At 33.6% G+C, this 18500-nt stretch overlaps 3 protein-coding genes across 10 annotated transcripts; 1 reads left to right on the top strand and 2 right to left on the bottom strand.

Annotated features, from left to right (window-relative positions):
• The first annotated feature begins 140 nt into the window (after positions 1-140).
• Positions 141-5075, top strand: LOC111012409 (arogenate dehydratase/prephenate dehydratase 1, chloroplastic). Of its 3 annotated transcripts, none has more exons than XM_022286555.2 (11): positions 141-778; positions 1142-1206; positions 1282-1374; positions 1447-1647; positions 1964-2044; positions 2137-2232; positions 2962-3039; positions 3113-3202; positions 3296-3363; positions 3564-3645; positions 4242-4448. In XM_022286555.2, exons 1-11 carry the CDS (start codon positions 499-501, stop codon positions 4272-4274), a joined length of 1167 nt encoding a protein of 388 aa, XP_022142247.1. In that variant the 5' UTR covers positions 141-498; the 3' UTR covers positions 4275-4448. The 3 variants fall into 3 exon arrangements, 2 of the variants coding, with proteins under 2 accessions (XP_022142247.1, XP_022142246.1); XM_022286554.2 differs by lacking the exon at positions 4242-4448 and adding an exon at positions 4551-5075 and having other exon boundaries at positions 147-778; XR_002601568.2 differs by lacking the exon at positions 4242-4448 and having other exon boundaries at positions 3288-3363; positions 3564-3625.
• A 1374-nt stretch (positions 5076-6449) lies between these two features.
• LOC111012317 (lactoylglutathione lyase GLX1) lies at positions 6450-9608 on the bottom strand. 5 transcript variants are annotated; one of them, XM_022286416.2, is made up of 9 exons: positions 9449-9607; positions 9036-9173; positions 8841-8965; positions 8088-8152; positions 7806-8015; positions 7537-7584; positions 7310-7417; positions 7087-7239; positions 6450-6663 (listed from the first exon to the last, which is right to left on the bottom strand). In XM_022286416.2, exons 2-9 carry the CDS (start codon positions 9149-9151, stop codon positions 6574-6576), a joined length of 915 nt encoding a protein of 304 aa, XP_022142108.1. In that variant the 5' UTR covers positions 9152-9173; positions 9449-9607; the 3' UTR covers positions 6450-6573. The 5 variants fall into 5 exon arrangements, with proteins under 5 accessions (XP_022142108.1, XP_087976262.1, XP_022142111.1 ...); XM_088120136.1 differs by having other exon boundaries at positions 9036-9253; positions 9449-9583; XM_022286419.2 differs by having other exon boundaries at positions 9036-9098; positions 9449-9535.
• Positions 9609-10269: 661 nt separating this feature from the next.
• Positions 10270-13724, bottom strand: LOC111012318 (lactoylglutathione lyase GLX1). Of its 2 annotated transcripts, none has more exons than XM_022286420.2 (9): positions 13569-13724; positions 13165-13290; positions 12948-13072; positions 12452-12516; positions 12167-12379; positions 11798-11845; positions 11571-11678; positions 11309-11461; positions 10270-10555 (listed from the first exon to the last, which is right to left on the bottom strand). In XM_022286420.2, the coding sequence occupies exons 2-9, from the start codon at positions 13269-13271 to the stop codon at positions 10508-10510; spliced, it is 867 nt and encodes a 288-aa protein (XP_022142112.1). In that variant the 5' UTR covers positions 13272-13290; positions 13569-13724; the 3' UTR covers positions 10270-10507. The 2 variants fall into 2 exon arrangements, with proteins under 2 accessions (XP_022142112.1, XP_022142113.1); XM_022286421.2 differs by lacking the exon at positions 13569-13724 and adding an exon at positions 13427-13545.
• Positions 13725-18500: the final 4776 nt, after the last annotated feature.

Here is an 18500-nt window from a genome sequence, read left to right as displayed (position 1 = left end):
TGTGATTACTGCTCGAAATGGAGAAATTGTTGAAGCTTCCCTCTCCACTTAGGACTCAGTAGCCGTACACAAATCTATTCCACTGTTGCCACTAAAAACCCGTGAGTAAAAATGTGGGCCTTCACCCTCGATTTGGCTCCCAATTCTCAATATTCCCTATTTTTCAGTCTCTGTTCTCCCCTTCCCCTTGGCGCCATCTACTGCATTCTGAAAGTCTATCTTCCCTTGAGGAAACGTGTGGGGCTAATATTTTGCTCACCTAATTGTTTCTTGGAAAGAGACCCATTCTAATTCCGTTCGATCTACCGTGAATTTTTCTTCAACGGAGCAATTAGTAGTGGGGTCCGAATCACGTCGTTCTCGTCCATTTCCTTGACAATGTCGCACTGGGTTTCACTGGAACTCGCCAACAGATCTCTCACCAACCATACCCGTCGAAATGGGTCCGGATTCAAGTGATATTTTCGCGCTGTGGATTAACGTTTTGGGATTCTTTTGATGGCTCTTAAGGCTGGACCCTTCCAGGGTTGTGCTCGAACTTCTTCTCTGTTGGTGGCCATTTCAGATTCTGGGTCTGGGTGTGCTAGGAATTCTTTGAACTGGAGGAATGATTTTGTCAGGCTGCGGAAATGGGAATCTTGTCGTATGGAAGTTTTGGCTCAGAGAGCTATCACTCCCGTTGAAGGTGAAAAGCCTGGTGTTGACTCTTCTCAGACGATTAATCGGACTCCGGACAAGGAGCCCAGGGGTTCTCGTAAGGATTTGAGTATTCTTCCAAGTAAGTAAGAGAAGAAATATCTCTCCACAAATCTAAGTTCTTACGTATTGGTTATCCTTTGGAGAATCGAAACTATTAGATGTCATGTTTGTGTAATCTTATGAATGGGTTCGCAAATGATACAGGGCATTACAATGAAGTTTCAAGAACTGCAAAAGTATAATTTGTCCAATTCTGTCAAATTAATTAACTTATCAATTTGACTATAGCGTTATTGATTTTCTTTAGTGATCTTCCTGGGGGCAAAATTTCCATTAAGAAGTGTACTAGATCGTTTGATAGTTCTCCTTTCATACTTCCAAGTTTTTCTTCACCTTTTTTTTTCCCCCAAGCTAATCCTTGAGCATTACACGAACAATTCAGAACCCTTATCTGCAACTGATCTTCATTCGCCTAATGATGGTTCCAAAGTTCGAGTTGCTTATCAGGTGAAGCTCTTGGCTACTTTCTTTACTTTCAAATGTCAATGGTACCGTTGTCATCTGTTCATTTGCATGGTGTAGGGTTTACCTGGAGCATATAGCGAGATTGCTGCAATGAAGGCATACCCAAAGTGTGAGACTGTCCCATGTGACGATTTTGAAGCTGCATTTAAGGTTCATCGATTGGTTTTGGTCAATATATTTCTCGTTGCTGTTCCTTTGACAATATGAGGATACTTTTTGCAGGCAGTTGAATTGTGGCTTGTTGAGAAAGCTGTTCTTCCAATTGAGAACTCTGTTGGTGGAAGCATTCATCGTAATTACGATTTACTTCTTCGGCATAGGTTACACATTGCTGGGGAAGTGCAGTTGCAAGTTAACCACTGCCTCTTGGCATTGCAAGGTGTGAGGAAGGAGGAGCTGAAAAATGTTTTGAGCCATCCCCATGTCAGTCCTATTGTTTATACTGTAATATGGTCCTTGTTTTATAATTTATCTCCAACCAAAATATTTGGTATATACCTGTAAATATGGACTGGATACTGATAAACGTGCAATTAACATGTTTGGCTTCTCTGTCTATGACATTTTAGAATAATTCTAATTGTTGAACCACGACCTCTTTAATTTGCTATCAAATTTTAGTCCCCTGACATTGGGCTGTTAGGTCCAACTATATGCAAATAAACTTTTATATTTTTCTTTTCATGAAGATCTTGGTCCTCAATTTGGTGATATCGCTTAATGACAACCTCATCAACAGGCTTTAGATCAATGTGAGACATCACTAAGCGCATTAGGCGTTCTCAGGATCAGTAGTGAAGACACCGCTATGGCTGCTCAGGTTCTTTCTGAAAGTTTCCTTGTTTCTCTCCTAAATTCGGTCTTTCATTGCACGAGAGATCTTTACAGTAATAACTGCAAAATTCTGGGTAGATGGTGGCCTCAAGTGGCAAAAGAGACACTGGAGCGATTGCAAGTGCTCGAGCTGCAGAAATTTATGGGCTCGATATTCTTGCAGAAAATGTTCAGGTAAAACTTCTTTTTAATTCCAATTAGCTGTTTCATATAGCTCGAAGGATATTAAATGAAAATCAAAGTTTTCATTCTCTTGCATTGCAGCAATCCTCCTTCCCTCTAAACACACAAAAAACTGGAAGAAGAGATAATGGTTGGGCTAGTGATAGGTATATTGATATTGGTCCCGAAGGATATTTACAAGCACTAAAACAGTACAAAGAGACTGTTAGAGAATTCGAGAAGACTAACTTCTCTCCCTTTCACTATATCACTCACACTAATTTCCAGACTGGCAAAAGAATCCTATTACTTTCTTTTTATAGCACGTGTGCCCACCCCCACATTAGTAACTTGGGGGTCGAATTTCCCTGTTTGCCCTTTCTGTATACTTGAACAATTGGAAGCCTAACAGCTAGTTCATGATACCGTGTCAGTGGAAGATGGGGAAGTTGAGATGGATAGATATTATGGTGTATTTACCTGGCGTAAAAGTTCAGCTGATATCCTATGCAGCTGCAAAAAGTTGTCAAAATAGCAATTCTACATGAAAGCTAACATTTTTCCTACAGCAACAGGAAACTATGTTCACCGTTCAGATACAAAAGTTGATGGAACAAGTTGTATTGTCCAATTGTTTTATAGACATTATCTGTATAACAATGTTTTATATGTGTATGTTTAAAATTTGCTAGTTGTTTTATGCCACTTGAAGGTGATATGCCCCTTATTTGAAATGGCCAGGACGACGATAACAACATAACTCGTTTTCTGATCCTTTCAAGAGAACCCGTTATTCCAGGAACAGATAAACTGTACAAGGTAAAAAAAAAATCGCTGATACTTATGGCCTTTGCTTATATATATATTTAATAAAAGTCTTCTTCCCCTTCAGACCAGCATTGTCTTTACTCTTGAGGAAGGTCCCGGTGTCCTATTCAAAGCCTTGGCGGTCTTTTCCTTGCGGGAGATTAATTTGACAAAGGTAAACTCAGAAGTTAGATTTTGTTATTCTTTTTGTGCCTTTAAGCTACTAACAGGCTTACATCTTTAACTTTTATTATTTGGAGTTATTCAGATAGAGAGTCGTCCACAAAGACAACGTCCTCTAAGGGTTGTTGATGATTCCAATGAAGGGAGAGCAAAGTGAGTAAGAATGTACTGTATGTTAAAATTTTAGAACAATTTTTGTTGTATGTGTAGCTCACGCTAAATTATATTAAATAAGTACTGATAACCGATAAAAGCATCTCACCATACAACTGCCTTAGTTCTCGTTCCCTAAGGACAATTTATTATCGACTAAAATGGTTTATGATGCAAGTTTATCGTCCTGCTGTTGGCAGATATTTTGATTATCTCTTTTACATAGACTTCGAAGCTTCGATGATGGATCCACGAGCTCAATGTGCTATGGCACATTTACAGGTCAGTTCATTATAATTTATGGATTAAGGTAAAGTTAAATCTCTGTTTTGAATCATCATGAGTTGCCTAGTGGTCATTGGTTAATAAGGACAACCACAAATAGTAAAGGGGTAGAGGGAATGAGTTCAAACCATGGTAGTCACCTACCTAGGATTTAACATCCTACAAGTTTCCTTGACAACTAATGTAGTAGGGTCAGGTCGTTGTTTTATGAGATTAGTCGAGGTACGCATAAGTTAGTCCTTATTAGCCCCGATGTCATGTTTTTTTAATATTTCTCAATTCAATGGCCATAATGTCATGTTTTTTAAGATCAAGTTTTCTGCTTCGTGTGAAGGAAGAAAGATCAAACAATTTAAATTAACAAAACAAACATTTTCACCAACTGCCTAATGTTAATTTTCAAACCTGGGCCTTTCTTTTATATGTTCATCTGTGGTATAATGTTGTAAGATGGATAACTGCAAAGGGTGTGTCTGAGTTGTACCACTCCACATCTCTAATCTTCTATGTCTAGACACTTTGAATGCCAATGTCTGTGTCATTTTGTACTGGGCCAAGTATAGAATTGTTAATGGTTTGTTTGATGGCTGCAGTTTGTTGGTTGGACACTCGAATATCAGTCGTGATGCGCATTATCTTAACCAATATAGACTGCTTTATGTTTCAAAGTTTTGATTTCATTTACTAGCCTGCACTTTATCCACATTATGCTTGCTGTATTTCTTGAGAAAATTGTTACATTTATACCGTGGTGATTCCTAGGTGTTTCTTTCTATCAAATTTGAGTGCATGGATTGCGATTTCCTGTGTTTCATTCAAGAACTAAGAAATCCATTCGCTCCAACTTATGAACATAATTTTTAACTAGAAACAAGGCCTTATAGAACGGTGTTTTCTTACAGGAATTTGCAAGGTTTCTTCGCGTTCTTGGTTGTTATCCAGTTGACATAGTTTGATTGCACATTATCTTAGGCAGAAAAAAGTGTGTTCTTTCTTCCTGATGCACATCGATCTGGCAGAAAACAATGCCAGATTCGGGTTCTGGGAGAACTGAGAAGTCAGGTGCTACAAGGATACATTCTTTTTAGTAGAATCCTTTGTTTTCATTCTGACTTCATCATTCTTTTAAGTTTTAACAACTGCCATAGTTATAGGAAAACTTGTATAAGTTGGAAGAATTGGTAGGTGGACGGACTAAGCTTTCTTTCTGTTAAGGATTTCACATACTAAACTTTTACTGGTGACTTATCCCTTGGAGAGCAATTTTTTCTTTGAAAATTTGTTGTGATTTCATTTCACATTCAGAGGGTATTAGATTAGGGGCCAGGGCCCATTTGATATGTTGGAATTTTTTCATGGTTGTTGAGTTGAGTCAATAGTTTTAATTCATGTTATTAATTTGAAGAATGGTAATTACAAGTTTCTAACATTCAGATCTTTTAAATATTGTAATATTGGTGTTTTTTTTCTTTTCTTTTTTTTCCCTTTTGACCAATCTCATGTGCAAGTATAACTTAAAAGATTCTTTAAACAATTGCTTTAAGGTAACAAGAAAAAAGTTAGCACGAGTATGGCAGTAATTGACACCTATTACTTTTTTTGAGATTGGGAGTTTGGCCCCTATACTCTCAATATGTTGTATTAAAAACAAGTAAGGAAAATAAAATATTAAAAAGTATATTTATTCTCCTAGAGTGCGATTGATCATTTAGAAAAAGAAATCTAAAAAATAAGGGAAAAATTGTTCATGTGTTATATAATATATTGGTAAATCATATTTAGTTTAATCTAAAATGTTATTAATTAATTTATTAAACATAAGTTATAAATTTGGTAGAATTAATATTTTATAATATTATATCATTTATAAAATATTACATCTTACATGTTCTAATTAAAAAAAGAAAAGAAATGAGTTTAAACAATAAAAACATAAAAATGTTTATTTCCAAAATTTCCATTGCTAGGAAGATTACGATTTAATTATTTGAGTTTTAATATTATGACAATTTAATTTCTATAATTTAAAATTGATAATGATTCAGTGTCTCAACATTAATATCTAATGAATTGATTCCTTTGAAAGAATTCAAAATCATGACCGATTTTAAATGAATTGATACCACACGATTTTGAATGATTTAAAATCTTATCGAATTTCAAATCGTTTTTTTATTTAAAAATTTTTTCATATCAAAATGCTCGGATTTTACGGGATTTCATAGACCTTCAAAATAAATTACCTATTTAACCTCTTGTCATATTTTAATTTCTAATTGATAATTTTAGGCTAAAAGCCCGAAATCAATAATTTTTTTTTTTCCATTTTCAGTAAACATACCAACAAAAAATGTAATTTAATTCGTTTCAAATAATTTAAAATCATTTTTTAACTTTCTTGACGCCAAAAAAAGAAGGTTAATCTCTATCATTTTTAAAACTGAGCAATTAATTTATCAATCTATATAGGTAAAAAACTTTCGTTACTACCCACTAAATTTTTTTACGATAAAAATTAAATTGTTATAAATTTTTAATGATTATATTATGAAGTTTATAGTTTAAATCGATAAAAAAACAAAATTGTTATATTATAAAGTTTATAGTTTAAATCGTAATCATTATCTATAAACAGGGGTGAGCAGACACTTGTGGTTCAAAATGAACCTCTGTGAAAGAGAGGATAAAGCTGGATTGGAATGGAGCGCCCAAGAGCAAAATGAATTAGGAACGCTTTAGAACCGGCTGCCATAAATAAAAAAAAAATTATTTTATCATTTTTGAATCTATGAATGCATGGCTATGCAATTCTATTTTCCTTTATTAAAAAAAAAAAGAGAAAATAGAAATAAGGAGTAAAAACGTTATCAAATCAGTCTTAAATAAAAGTAACATAGAATAGTAGAGCTCGTGGAGTGTTTACTATCAAAGTACAGGTAAGGCCACAACATAGCTAGATCCTTCAAGACACTGGTGTTCCAGTTCCTTCAGGAAATCTACATTATCAACAAGGACCTACAACAACAACAAAAAGTAGTTTAAGCCATAACTAAATTACAAAGTCAATTCAGATGTCATAGCTAACAAACAAGTTGGATTTCAAGTTGCAAACCAGTCAGAGGTGAACTATTTTGAAACTAAAACAAACAGGTTATTGCACTGACAAATTATCATTCTTGAAGCAAATCTCAAAACAGTATACATGTGGAACATGTAAAACAACAATTAGAGGTAGTCCAACTTGTCTTCTTGTAACGGAAGACTGTCCAGAAGCAAAAGATATCTGATTGCAGTCCCATCTTCCCACCCAAAAGTAAACTATAATTAATTTCTTCCATTTTCTTCTTTTTGAACATTGAATGTAAACCAGAAAATTTTTGCTGAATGAATAATGTTAAGACCAAATTGAATGTAGAGCCATTACAATACGATACTTACAGTCTTCCAACCATCAGGATCCAAAAAGGAAACAATTTTTGTGCCGAGTCCGGGAAGTGGTCCTGGTTCTCGGGTTATCTTTCCTCCAAGTTCTTCAGTAACCTGTTTGACAACCTCACCACTCTTGTATACATCATCGGTACTGATGGCAATCTGAAACAAATACGAAATCGATTGTTTAATGAGTAATAACTGATAGAGAAAAGGTGTACAATAAACTCACCTGAGCATATGCGGTTCCCTTGGTGTACTCAGTCACACCATAATTATAAGCCAACTCCAGCGCTGTTGCCTCTAATTCACCTGCATATCCCATCACGGCTACAGTATACTGCAGAACGCATATAGCAAAATAGAAAGATCCAAAAGCATTTCCAGAATCAGAAGAATGAAAGATAAACTCGTAGGCAAAGAATAGGTGGTCACTATCAAAACAAGAATCTAGTTAACCTTGTATTCTGGCATGTCAACCTTCTTCAATAGCCTCATTCCCAAGGCCTACGCAAAGAAAACCCATAAAATACAGGTACACTAAAATATGAAGTGCACTCTATCACCAATAAATCTCAGAACAATTAAGCCAGTCTTGGTACAAGTATTCATTACACATGTCAAAATAAATTACATGTCATCGTTCAAGAATATCTCTCTTAAATAGTCCCTCCAGTAAATGGCTAGGATATCAAACACAGACAAACAAATTCCTTAGAATGGGATACCTTCTCGTAAAACTTTATAGAGCGTTCGAGATCACCAACACGAAGCAGTACTTGACAGAGTGGCTCAGGAGTAGGACCTCTTTGGGTGAGTTCAAAAATATAACCATCAGGATCCTTTAGAAAGGCAAGGACAGTGGATCCTCCTAGGACCATGGGCTCCTTGATAATGCTCCCACCCTTGGCTCGAATATCTTCTACGAGTTTATATACCTACAAGTCTAAGAGAGGTCAGTTTCAGCTAAAGGGAAAACAAATTAACTTACTATTAAGAGACATACTTACATCTTGAGTTGCAATAGCAAGGTGGCCAAAGCCTGTCCCGATATCATATGAACTAACTCCATAATCTGCAAAACACCATCCATATGTGATAAATTTTGGAGGAGAGAAAATAGGTAAAATAAACAAAACAATTTTATTGATTCAAATCGTCAAATTGGATACAACCCTACACATCCATTTATAATAGGATTAAGACAACTAAAACAAGTAATATCTTAATCAAATAAATTTAGATACAAGGAATTTGAAATCTAAATTATATCCAAATCATAATTGGATACCTAATAAGAAGTAAATCAATACTAAAATAATTCAAATTATATAAAAAAAATATGACATACCATAGACATCTAAGTTTATCATCAAATTAATATAGTAAAAATTGCAAACAACTCTGGTAAAGAAAAGTTGAGAACTTAGATCTACTCATCATGTTCAAACTTCAACGACTAGGTGGAGGAAGCAAAGATAACTTCTCTGGGTAGAAACCAGCAGAAAAGGTGTTGTGGAATAACACAGAAATTGATGGTGATGATACTTTCACCAATCAACTGCTTCTGCTTAGAATAAGCTAATATATTCCAGAAAATAAATTAAAGCCACAATTTTAAGTTTTCTGCCCGCTGTTCCTTCAGATATTAGAACCATTCGCGTTGACTTCAAGCTAGAGTCTATCACGCTTAATCCGAGAACATAATCACAGATATTCAAGAGCGTGTTGAAACGGACGAGGGATAAATATGAGGTACATACTATATGTCAACTCCACCACAAAATTAGACACTTCTGGGCCAAATCCGAGGAAGGCATTAGAATATTTCTCTTCTGGCACATCCCTCTTCCTCAACAATTTCATCCCAAAACATTCAGTATAAAACCTGGAAACAAATAATCAAACCACTCAAACGCGAAATGCAGAAATTCTTGCGCCAAAGAAGAGCATCATACTTGATACTGCGGTCAAGGTCACCAACGCGGTACACGACATGAAGAAACCGGCGCTTGTCTTTCCTGGGCCAATCCAACAACTCGGCATTAGGAGCAAGAGACGCAGCCTCGGCCATAGCGACTGAACTCGACTAATCTCTAAACATTGATAAGAAGATGATCACGAAACCAAAATTTCATTGAACTGCATAACTTCTATTCCACATGAACTGGTAAAACTTTACGTTTCGCAAGCAGAATCAGGCAACGTTAATTAACTTTGTGGATCATACCGATCACGTGTTAATGAAAATGAGGATAGACATTGAAGAACAGCAAGAAATTATGAAACGGTTCACAGAGTAGAGACTAAGATACGCGAAATTCAATAGAGCAAGTTGGACTATGCCGCCGGCAGAAAGGTCGCCACTCACCAGTTGAGGGGTAAACAGCACAACGGAGTAAGCTTGAGAGTGTACTGGTACGTTCCTGGCAGAATTCAGAGGCAATTTTATTTTATAATGAAAATACTTCCTCCTTAAGCAATCTTGCTCATTAAATGTCTGGCTAGAAACGTAAAGATGGTGATTTTTTTATAAAAAATGAAAGATTTATCAATTTTTCAACAACAAGATTTGATTTTTAATATTATCGTTAAGGAACGAAGTATTTTCTAATTTTATAATATTGGGGCCTACCGTCACACACCAATCAAAAAAAGAACTTGTAGTCCCATTTCTTTGTCAAGTAACGCTCAGGGAGGAGAGAAAGGATAGAGGAATCATCGAAGAGAGAGAAAGAAAAAAGAAAAAAGAAAAGCCATAAAATTAATAAAAGTAGCACCTCATTTAAAGTTAATTTATTAGTAGCTAATAGTTAAATTAATTGAACAATCACTGAAGTGAACATAATTGTCATTGAATGAGTTTGAAGATATTTGTAACTTTATATTGTAAGTTTGGAGAAGGTATATAGTGGGTTAAAATTTGATCATACTCCTAACACAAAATATTTTATACACAAAATATTTTATTCACCAAGTGTGCCATTTCTGATCATTTCTCTATTTTTTAGAATTATTCTTCTTGGATTGTGATGGTAACCACTTTTTGATGTAACCATTAGTTGTCCTCTTAGTCTCTTATCTTCTTTTTAATGAATTATTTCTTTGTTTCAACGAAACAAAACAAAAACAAAGTGGGTTCACTCATGCAAATGGTACAATTTCTGCCATAGTAAGAGGAAGTAAGTGAAGTAACATAGAAACTACTCAGAAGTAGAGGCTGTGGATTGCTTTGTGCTTTAAAAGCATAATACAGGCCAGGGCACAGCATAGCTATATCCTTCAAGACACATGGTAATGGTTACAACTTACAACCACTAGAAAATCTGAAAGATATGGAGTTGGAGCCATCACCGGACTCTACATTATTTAACATATGACAGATAGATACCACATAAGCTCACTGGTGGGGTTTTATTCAAGACACAGCTCACTGCTGTTCCAGTTCCTTCAGGAAATCAACATTATCAACAAGGACCTACACCAACAACAAAAAGTTTTGCCATAACTAAATTATCAAGTTAATTCAGATCTCATAGCTAACAAACAAGTTGGATTTCAATGGTAGATTAGAATCACATTTGCCTCAAATTTCAAGTCTGTGTGCACTGACTTGCACTCTAATATGTTTGGCATCAACTTTTTCGTCAAACCAGTCATAGGTGAACTATTTTCAAACTTAAACATCACAGGTTATTGCACTAACTAATAGATCTTTGTCAGTTATTTCAAATTATTATTTTTTCCCGGAGAACATTCTTGAAGCTAATTCTCAAAACAGCTTGTATTCTTGTAGTGGAAGATTTTCCACAAGCAAAAGACATGCAATTGAAGTTCCATGCTTTTTTGGAAAAATGCACTTACCTTAAAACCCAAAAATTGTAATAATATCTTGCATATACTATAGGAGTAAGTTCGACAGGACTTTAGGTTACATACTCCAAAGTACTAAAATTTCTAAAAGAAGTGAAAAGAGTTTTTAAAGTAATTTTAGAAAAAACACATAATTGTAGTTTTTTCCAGAGTACTACTCTCAAATTCCATTGATGACTCAAAATAGAAGGGAAAATGCCTTTTCTTTTTTTCCAAAGTCGCTTATCTTTTTTCTAGTCCCATATTTATAGTCTTCCATTTTTTCTTTTTGAACATTGAATGTGTACCAGAAAGTTTTAGCTGAATAAACAATGTTAAGACCAAATTGAATATAGAGCTATCACAATATGATACTTACAGTCTTCCAACCATCAGGATCCAAAAAGGAAACAATTTTTGTGCCAAGTCCAGGAAGTGGTCCTGGTTGTCGGGTTATCTTTCCTCCAAGTTCTTCATGAACCTGTTTGACAACCTCAGCACTCTTGTATACATCATCAGTACCGATAGCAATCTGAAAAAATATCAAAACGATTTTTCAATGAGTAAACAGTAGAAAGAGGAGTTTCCATTCAAAATAAATAGATAAATAACTGATAGAGAAAGGTGTACAATAAACTCACCTGAGCATATGCAGTTCCCTTGGTGTACTCAGTCACACCATAATTATAAGTCAACTCCAGCACTGTTGTCTCTAATTCATCTGCATATCCCAACATGGCTATGGTATACTGCAGGACGCATATAGAAAAATTAAAAGATCCAAATGCATTTTCAATATCAGAAAAATGAAAGATAAACTCGTACACAAAGAATAAGTGGTAACTATAAAAAAAAGAACCTAGCTAACCTTGTATTCTGGCCTGTCAACCTTCTTCAATAGCCTCATTCCCAAGGCCTAGAAACCCATAAAATACAGGTATATTAATGAAAATCTGTTAAGTGTTACCAAAGAAATATGAACGTACATCTCAAACACTTGTGTTTAACAAGAACAGCTATTTCCAAAGCTTTTCAGACTCTATCACCAATCAATCTCAAAACAATTTATTTTGCTATCTGCACACTTAAGCCAGTCTTGGTACAACCATTCATTTTGGAATAATTACCAGCTGTTAATACGTTTCATGACATCGTTCAAGAATTTCTCTCCAACAGTCTCTCCAGTAAATGGGTAGAATATTAAACACAGACAAGCAAATTCCTTAGAATGGGATACCTTCTCATAAAACTTTATAGAGCGTTCTAGATCACCAACACGAAGCATTACTTGACAGAGTGGCTCAGGAGTAGGACCTCTTTGGATGAGTTCAAAAACATAACCATCAGGGTCCTTTGCAAAGGCAATAACAGAGGATCCTCCTTTGACAGGACCAGGCTCCCTAGTAATGCTCCCACCCTTGGCTCGAATATCTTCTACAAGTTTATATACCTAGAAGTCGAAAAGAGGTCAGTTTAAGCCAAAGGGAAAACAACTTAACTTACTAATAAGAGACATACATACATCTTGAGTTGCAATAGCAAAATGGCCAAAGCCTGTCCCGATATCATATGAACAAACTCCATAATCTGCAAAACACCATCAATATGACATATCAGAAACATCCAAGTTGAGAACTTAGATCCACTCATCGTGTTGAAACTTCAACGACTAGGTAGAGGAAGCAAGGATATTCATTTCTCCCCTGCCCATGTAACTTTGCTGGGTAGAAACCAGCAGAAAAGATATTGTGGAAGACAGATGAAAATAAGATCATGTATAACATAGGAATCGAGATGATGATGATACATTCACCGATCAACAGCTTTTGCTTAGAATAAGATAATATAGTCGAGAAAATGAGTCAAAGCCACAATTTTAAGTTTTCCGCCCCACTGTTCAGATTTTAGAACCTTTCGCGTTGACTTCAAGCAAGAGTATATCACGCTTAATCCGAAGACATAATCATCGATATGCAAGAGCGTGTTTAAAAAGACATGAGGGAGAATGAGGTACATACTATATGTCAACTCCACCACAAAATTAGACTCTTCTGGGCCAAACCCGAGGAAGGCATTAGAATATTTCTCTTCTGGCACATCCCTATGCCTCAACAATTTCATCCCGAAACATTCAGTATAAAACCTGGAAACAAAAACCGGCAAAGGGAAACACAAATAATCAGACCACTCAAACGCAAAACGCAAAATTGCTTGCGCCAAATAATAGCATTATACTTGATAGTGCGGTCAAGGTCACCAACGCGGTACACAACGTGAAGAAACCGGCGCTTGTCTTTCTTGGCCCATTCCAACAACTCGGCATTAGGAGCAGCCTCGGCCATAGCGATTGAACTCGATAACCTGTAAAAATTGACAAGAAGATGATTACGAAAACGAAATTTCATTGACCTGCATAACTTCTATTCCACATGCCCTAGCATAACTTTGCTTTTCTCAAGCAGAATCAAGCAACATTAGTTAACTATGTGGATCATACCGATCACGTCTTGATGAAAATGACGATAGATATTCAAGATCAACAAGAAATTATGAAACAATTCACAGAGTAGCCGACAAAGATATGCGAAATTCAATAGAGCAACGTGGACTATGCCGCTTACAGAAAGCTTGCCACTCACCAGTTGAAGGGTAAACACTAAACAGCACAACGGAGATGCTGGAGCATACTGGAACGATCCAGGCAGAATTAAGGCAATTTTATAATATCTATTACGACGAGCCAGGCTAAAATGACTGCACACTGGGGCTTACCGTCACAGACCAATAAAAAATGGACTAGTGTAACCCTATTACCGTGACTAAAAAAACTCAATTTTCACAATTTCTCACGTTTTGTATCCTAAAAGTTATACTAGAAATAATCTTTAGTTTACGTTTCCTCTTTTTTAGAGAAAAAAATTAAAATTGCATGGCCGAACACCTAAATTCAAGAATTATAAAACTATATCAAAACGGACATAGTTCAACGGTAATTGACATGACACGCAAATAGTTGTCAAATGCTTAAGTTTTTTTAATAAAATTGGAAACGAGAACTGGCCCTACAATTCTCCATTTCTTTTATGCTATTACATGCTAAAAAAAGTACATAAATGATATACTAAATAACATTCATAGGAAATGAAAATTACATTATCACTTATATTCTAGTTTCATTCTATTAATATGTGTTTATCATTGATAGACTCTATTATATACAGACGTGTATCACTGACATAATCTATCATGAATAGATTTGCAATGTTGAGATATGTTAATATTTTTTTTTTCATACATTTTCATTCGAGCTAGATTTGAAATCGTGCTATATTTAAAATTTTTTTAATTTACTTTAGATTTGCTATTTTTTTTAGTCAACTTGATATATGTGCAATTGTACCTATTTGTAGTGTACCTTTCAAAAAATAGTGTTCAAAATAATATATCTAGAAGAAATTATAACGATAATATAATATTTTTCTCGATTAAGGTTAAGATTAGTATTTTGTTAACTAATAAATTATTTATTTCAAACGTTCTATATCAGTTATCTGACTCTCTGTACAATGATAGCATTAAATTTAGAATTACTTAAAAAAAACCAACAGTTTTTTATGTTTTTTAAGAGGAAAAAAACAAAATTATTACCAAACCCATCAAATCAAAAATAATTGTCAGCGTGGGGTCATAAATAACATAAGATTGTGGGAATAAAGTTGAAATTATGAGTGGGTGCCTGCAAAAGTGGTGAAAATAAAAACGTGCTTGGTACCAAGATTCGAAAGAGATTTTAAATCTTTTTTTTAATATATATTTTTTTAATACAGAATGAATCAATATGGTAAAAAAAAATGTAATAGTAGGCATGATTTCAATTTTCTAGGTTATGTTTTTATTTTTTAATAATTGAGACTTAAATGGTCAGACTTAATAAGATTTTCACAAAATTTTAAGTAAATTACTACCCTAATTTTTTCATATTTTAATTTTTTTATTAATAAATTAAAGTTGGGATTTGAAACTTGAATGTTGTTGTTATTTCAAGAAAGAAAAATTATAGAATATCAAAGCTCATTATTTAAAATAATTTTTTACACATTTTTATCCAGAGCACTTTAACTACTACAATATAGTGAGAAAAATAAGATTCGTTTATACAAATAATACTCTTATTACCTATGAGGGGTACAAAATTGAAAAAGAAATTTACTATCTAATCTATTTTTTTCCTAAGGTTGTTAAAAAAATATTCAATTTAAAAAGATTTTACAACATTTTAAAGTAAATTACTAACCTAATCTTTTGTCCTATTATTAATAAATTAAAGTAAGAAATTTAAAAGTCTCTAATTTCAAAAAAAAGTCATCTATAGAATTTTAAATCAAAATATTTAAAATAATTTCTTACCCCTTATTGCTTCACGTGAAGAACAAGACACTTTAATTGCAATATAATAAAATAAATAAAAAGGAACACTCACTCGTGCGAATAGTACCATTACTTCTTTGTCTCAAAAAGAAAAGAAAAACAATACCGTTATTTGCCTCAAAAGATACAATTTGACATACAGATTCAAACATGATCATAACCTGTTTAACTTTTTTCCTGCTAATACTGTTATATCAATGTATTTGTTATTTGTTCATACATTTAAGCGACATATATTGTATAAACTATATCGAATAATATCTTACATTATCTATTAAGATAACAATGAGAGATATCGATCAATTTAAACATAACTTAATTAATTAAAGTATATATCTTTGATTAAAATGTTGAACTTGACCCACTCAAGTCCTCACATGTAATCGATAGTGAATAGTGTGTTTTGTGTCTGGTTGGATTCATCGTCATTTTACATATAATTGCCCTAAAAAAAAAGATTTTTACATAATTTTGTATACAACTATTTGGATCGATTCTTTTTACTTTTAAAATATAAAATCTTGCCTATTAATAAACATGATTGGTCCATCAACAAAATCCAAGGATGACATGTCTAAGTATCTCAATAAAACTATAATTTAATAACATGTCAGATTTTTGTTAACAAGATTAGCAGAATATTGAGAATTTATTGTGCTTTTCAAGAACTAAGAAATCCATTTGCTCCCACCTATGAACACAGAATTTTAAACTATAAATAAGGACTTACAGAAGGACGTTTTCTTGCAGGAATTTAGGAGGTTTCTTCGTGTTATTGTTGTTCTCCAATTCACACAGTTTTCTTTTTCTTTTCATTATACATTACCTTACTGGTGGCCTTGTCTTTGGACACAAATGAAAATGAAATTTTCTTTGAAAATTTGTTATGATTTCATTTTTCACAATATTCAGCGGGTAATTCTTTCTAAGTTGTTATCTATGAAACTTCAGAACACAGAGATGAAGATGAAAGGCTCATTTAGTTCGTGTCTATGCTCGATTTTTTTCTATGATTGAGTGTTAAATTATATGAATTTGAACCATTATATACAGTTTAGAGACTAAATCACTACTTCAATGATATATAGACAATAGTTATTTTCAAACCAAAACAAAATGTATCTAAAATACTGGTCGAAATGAACTTCAATTTGGTGAAAGAAAATGGATTAAAGATTAATTTCTTACGGAGAGCATGAAAAATAAGAGGAATAACCATAAAAATGCAGGATAACTCAATTCTGGACACTAAAGAAAGCTAAAAACACGATTTCTGAGTGTAAAATAATGGTAAACAACACCTAACTAGTTTATTTTTATCCTAATAAACAATGGAAATCGATAGTTTAAACAATAAATATTCTATAAAATATAAAATATAGTTTAAATAAAAAATATTGAACTGTACTTTTCTAACTAATGAAAAAAGTAAAATGGTTTTTGTCACGTAAAGGAGCTACATATCGTGGGTCCTTGAAGAACTGGTCCAGGTCGAAATCTTCCGCCGGGGATTGTCTCGCTCGGATTTCGATTTCCGCAACCTGGACCAATTTTTGGATCAGGTCATCAGCCATGCGCAGCACTTTGATCCTGATAACTTGGAAAAAAAGCCAAAATCTTTTTCCTCCTGGCTGTTAACGCAGCTTAGGAAAGATGATAGCTCCATAAACTATCAGGTCAAATGCAATATTGAACGCAATCTTCTTTGTTTCATTTTCCAAGAATGAAAAAGAAGCTTCTATCAATATCGTCTCGCCCCCCTCTTGATAGTGAAAGAGGTATCTTACATAATTTAATTTAAATCTCAAAAATTGAAAACCCTTTTAAATATTTATTTTGCTTCTAATAAATTTAAATTATTTATTTTAACATTTAACTATTTTATCATGTTAATTCTATCTATTTCTTCCCCACCGTAGAAGTATTAGATTTATAGATTAAGTGTATGTTTAAATAATTTTTTTAAAAATGCATTCATATTAAATTTCTAGCTAAATTGTGTCGATAAATAATTTCTTGTGGCAACCCGTGTTACCGACAGCGACAGCGTGTCAGCGTCCGTACTCCGTGGTGCGCGCTTTGCGCCTGGCCGGATTCATGGTCATAGTACAGAATTGCCCTTTGAGATCGGGGCGTTTAAATAAAGGACTTCTACGTAATTACAGTTTCTTTAGGTACACAAAAAGGTCTTTGATCCCAATACTGGTGTTTGGGCTATAGAACTCTACAGAGCCCATGAGGCCCACTTTAATAGGCTGAGTTGAGACGAGCCCACTAAGCAATGGGCTGGCCCATTTTACACTCCGATGCATTTCACCACTATTTGAACAAACAGCCCTTTCATCTTGTTATAAAACTACAATTTCAGCATAATCCTTTGTTTAAAACAATTTTACCATTATTTTTATTTGTCTTCAGAATATTATATCATGAATATAAAGATAGAGATTTGAACCTTATAATTATGTAAAAGAGAGAGGAATGTCTTAAAACTATTAACTACGAGAGTTATGTTCAAGTTAGCCGATGAATTAAACATAATTTAATTAGTGTCAAATGTTTAAATTATTGTTCACATTTATATATATATATTAAAAAAATAAATAGAAAATAAATCGCAGTGCTGCACTTTAAAACCATGTTGCATGGTTTTTTTATTTTTCTTGAGTTGATAGGTCGGTTCAATATTGGTCTTTTTTCGAAACTAAGTTGAATACACTTTAAGCACATACCAAATTTATCTTTTATCTATTTCTGACTATACAATTGGAATAACGGTGCTTTTTAAGTTTAATGTAACTTGAATTTATTGTATATTAGGAAATCAACCAATGTTAATCATAATTCAATTCAAATATGTTTAGAGTATAACTCAACTAATTAAGATAGATTCGAACCCATAACTTTTTTGTCTTAACCAATTGACATAAGTTCAAGTTGGCTTCTAATATATCAAATATTAATTGGAATAATGTAAATATTTTTATAATATTATCTATTTATTTGATTGTAAATTAAATAAAATCAGGTATGCAACTAATCCATTCATAGCTCTATTTTTAAAAAAATCATTCTTAATTATTAATATAATTAATAAAAGATGATGGTGGGTCTAACAAAACCATTATATTGATGTGTTTGTT

Source organism: Momordica charantia, assembly GCF_013281855.1.
Source record: "Momordica charantia cultivar OHB3-1 chromosome 1 unlocalized genomic scaffold, Mcharantia_2.0 BLBB01000001.1, whole genome shotgun sequence".
Taxonomy (NCBI): domain Eukaryota; kingdom Viridiplantae; phylum Streptophyta; class Magnoliopsida; order Cucurbitales; family Cucurbitaceae; genus Momordica; species Momordica charantia.
The sequence above is the reverse complement of the archived record's forward strand: the minus strand, read 5'-3'. Positions and strand labels throughout refer to the sequence as shown.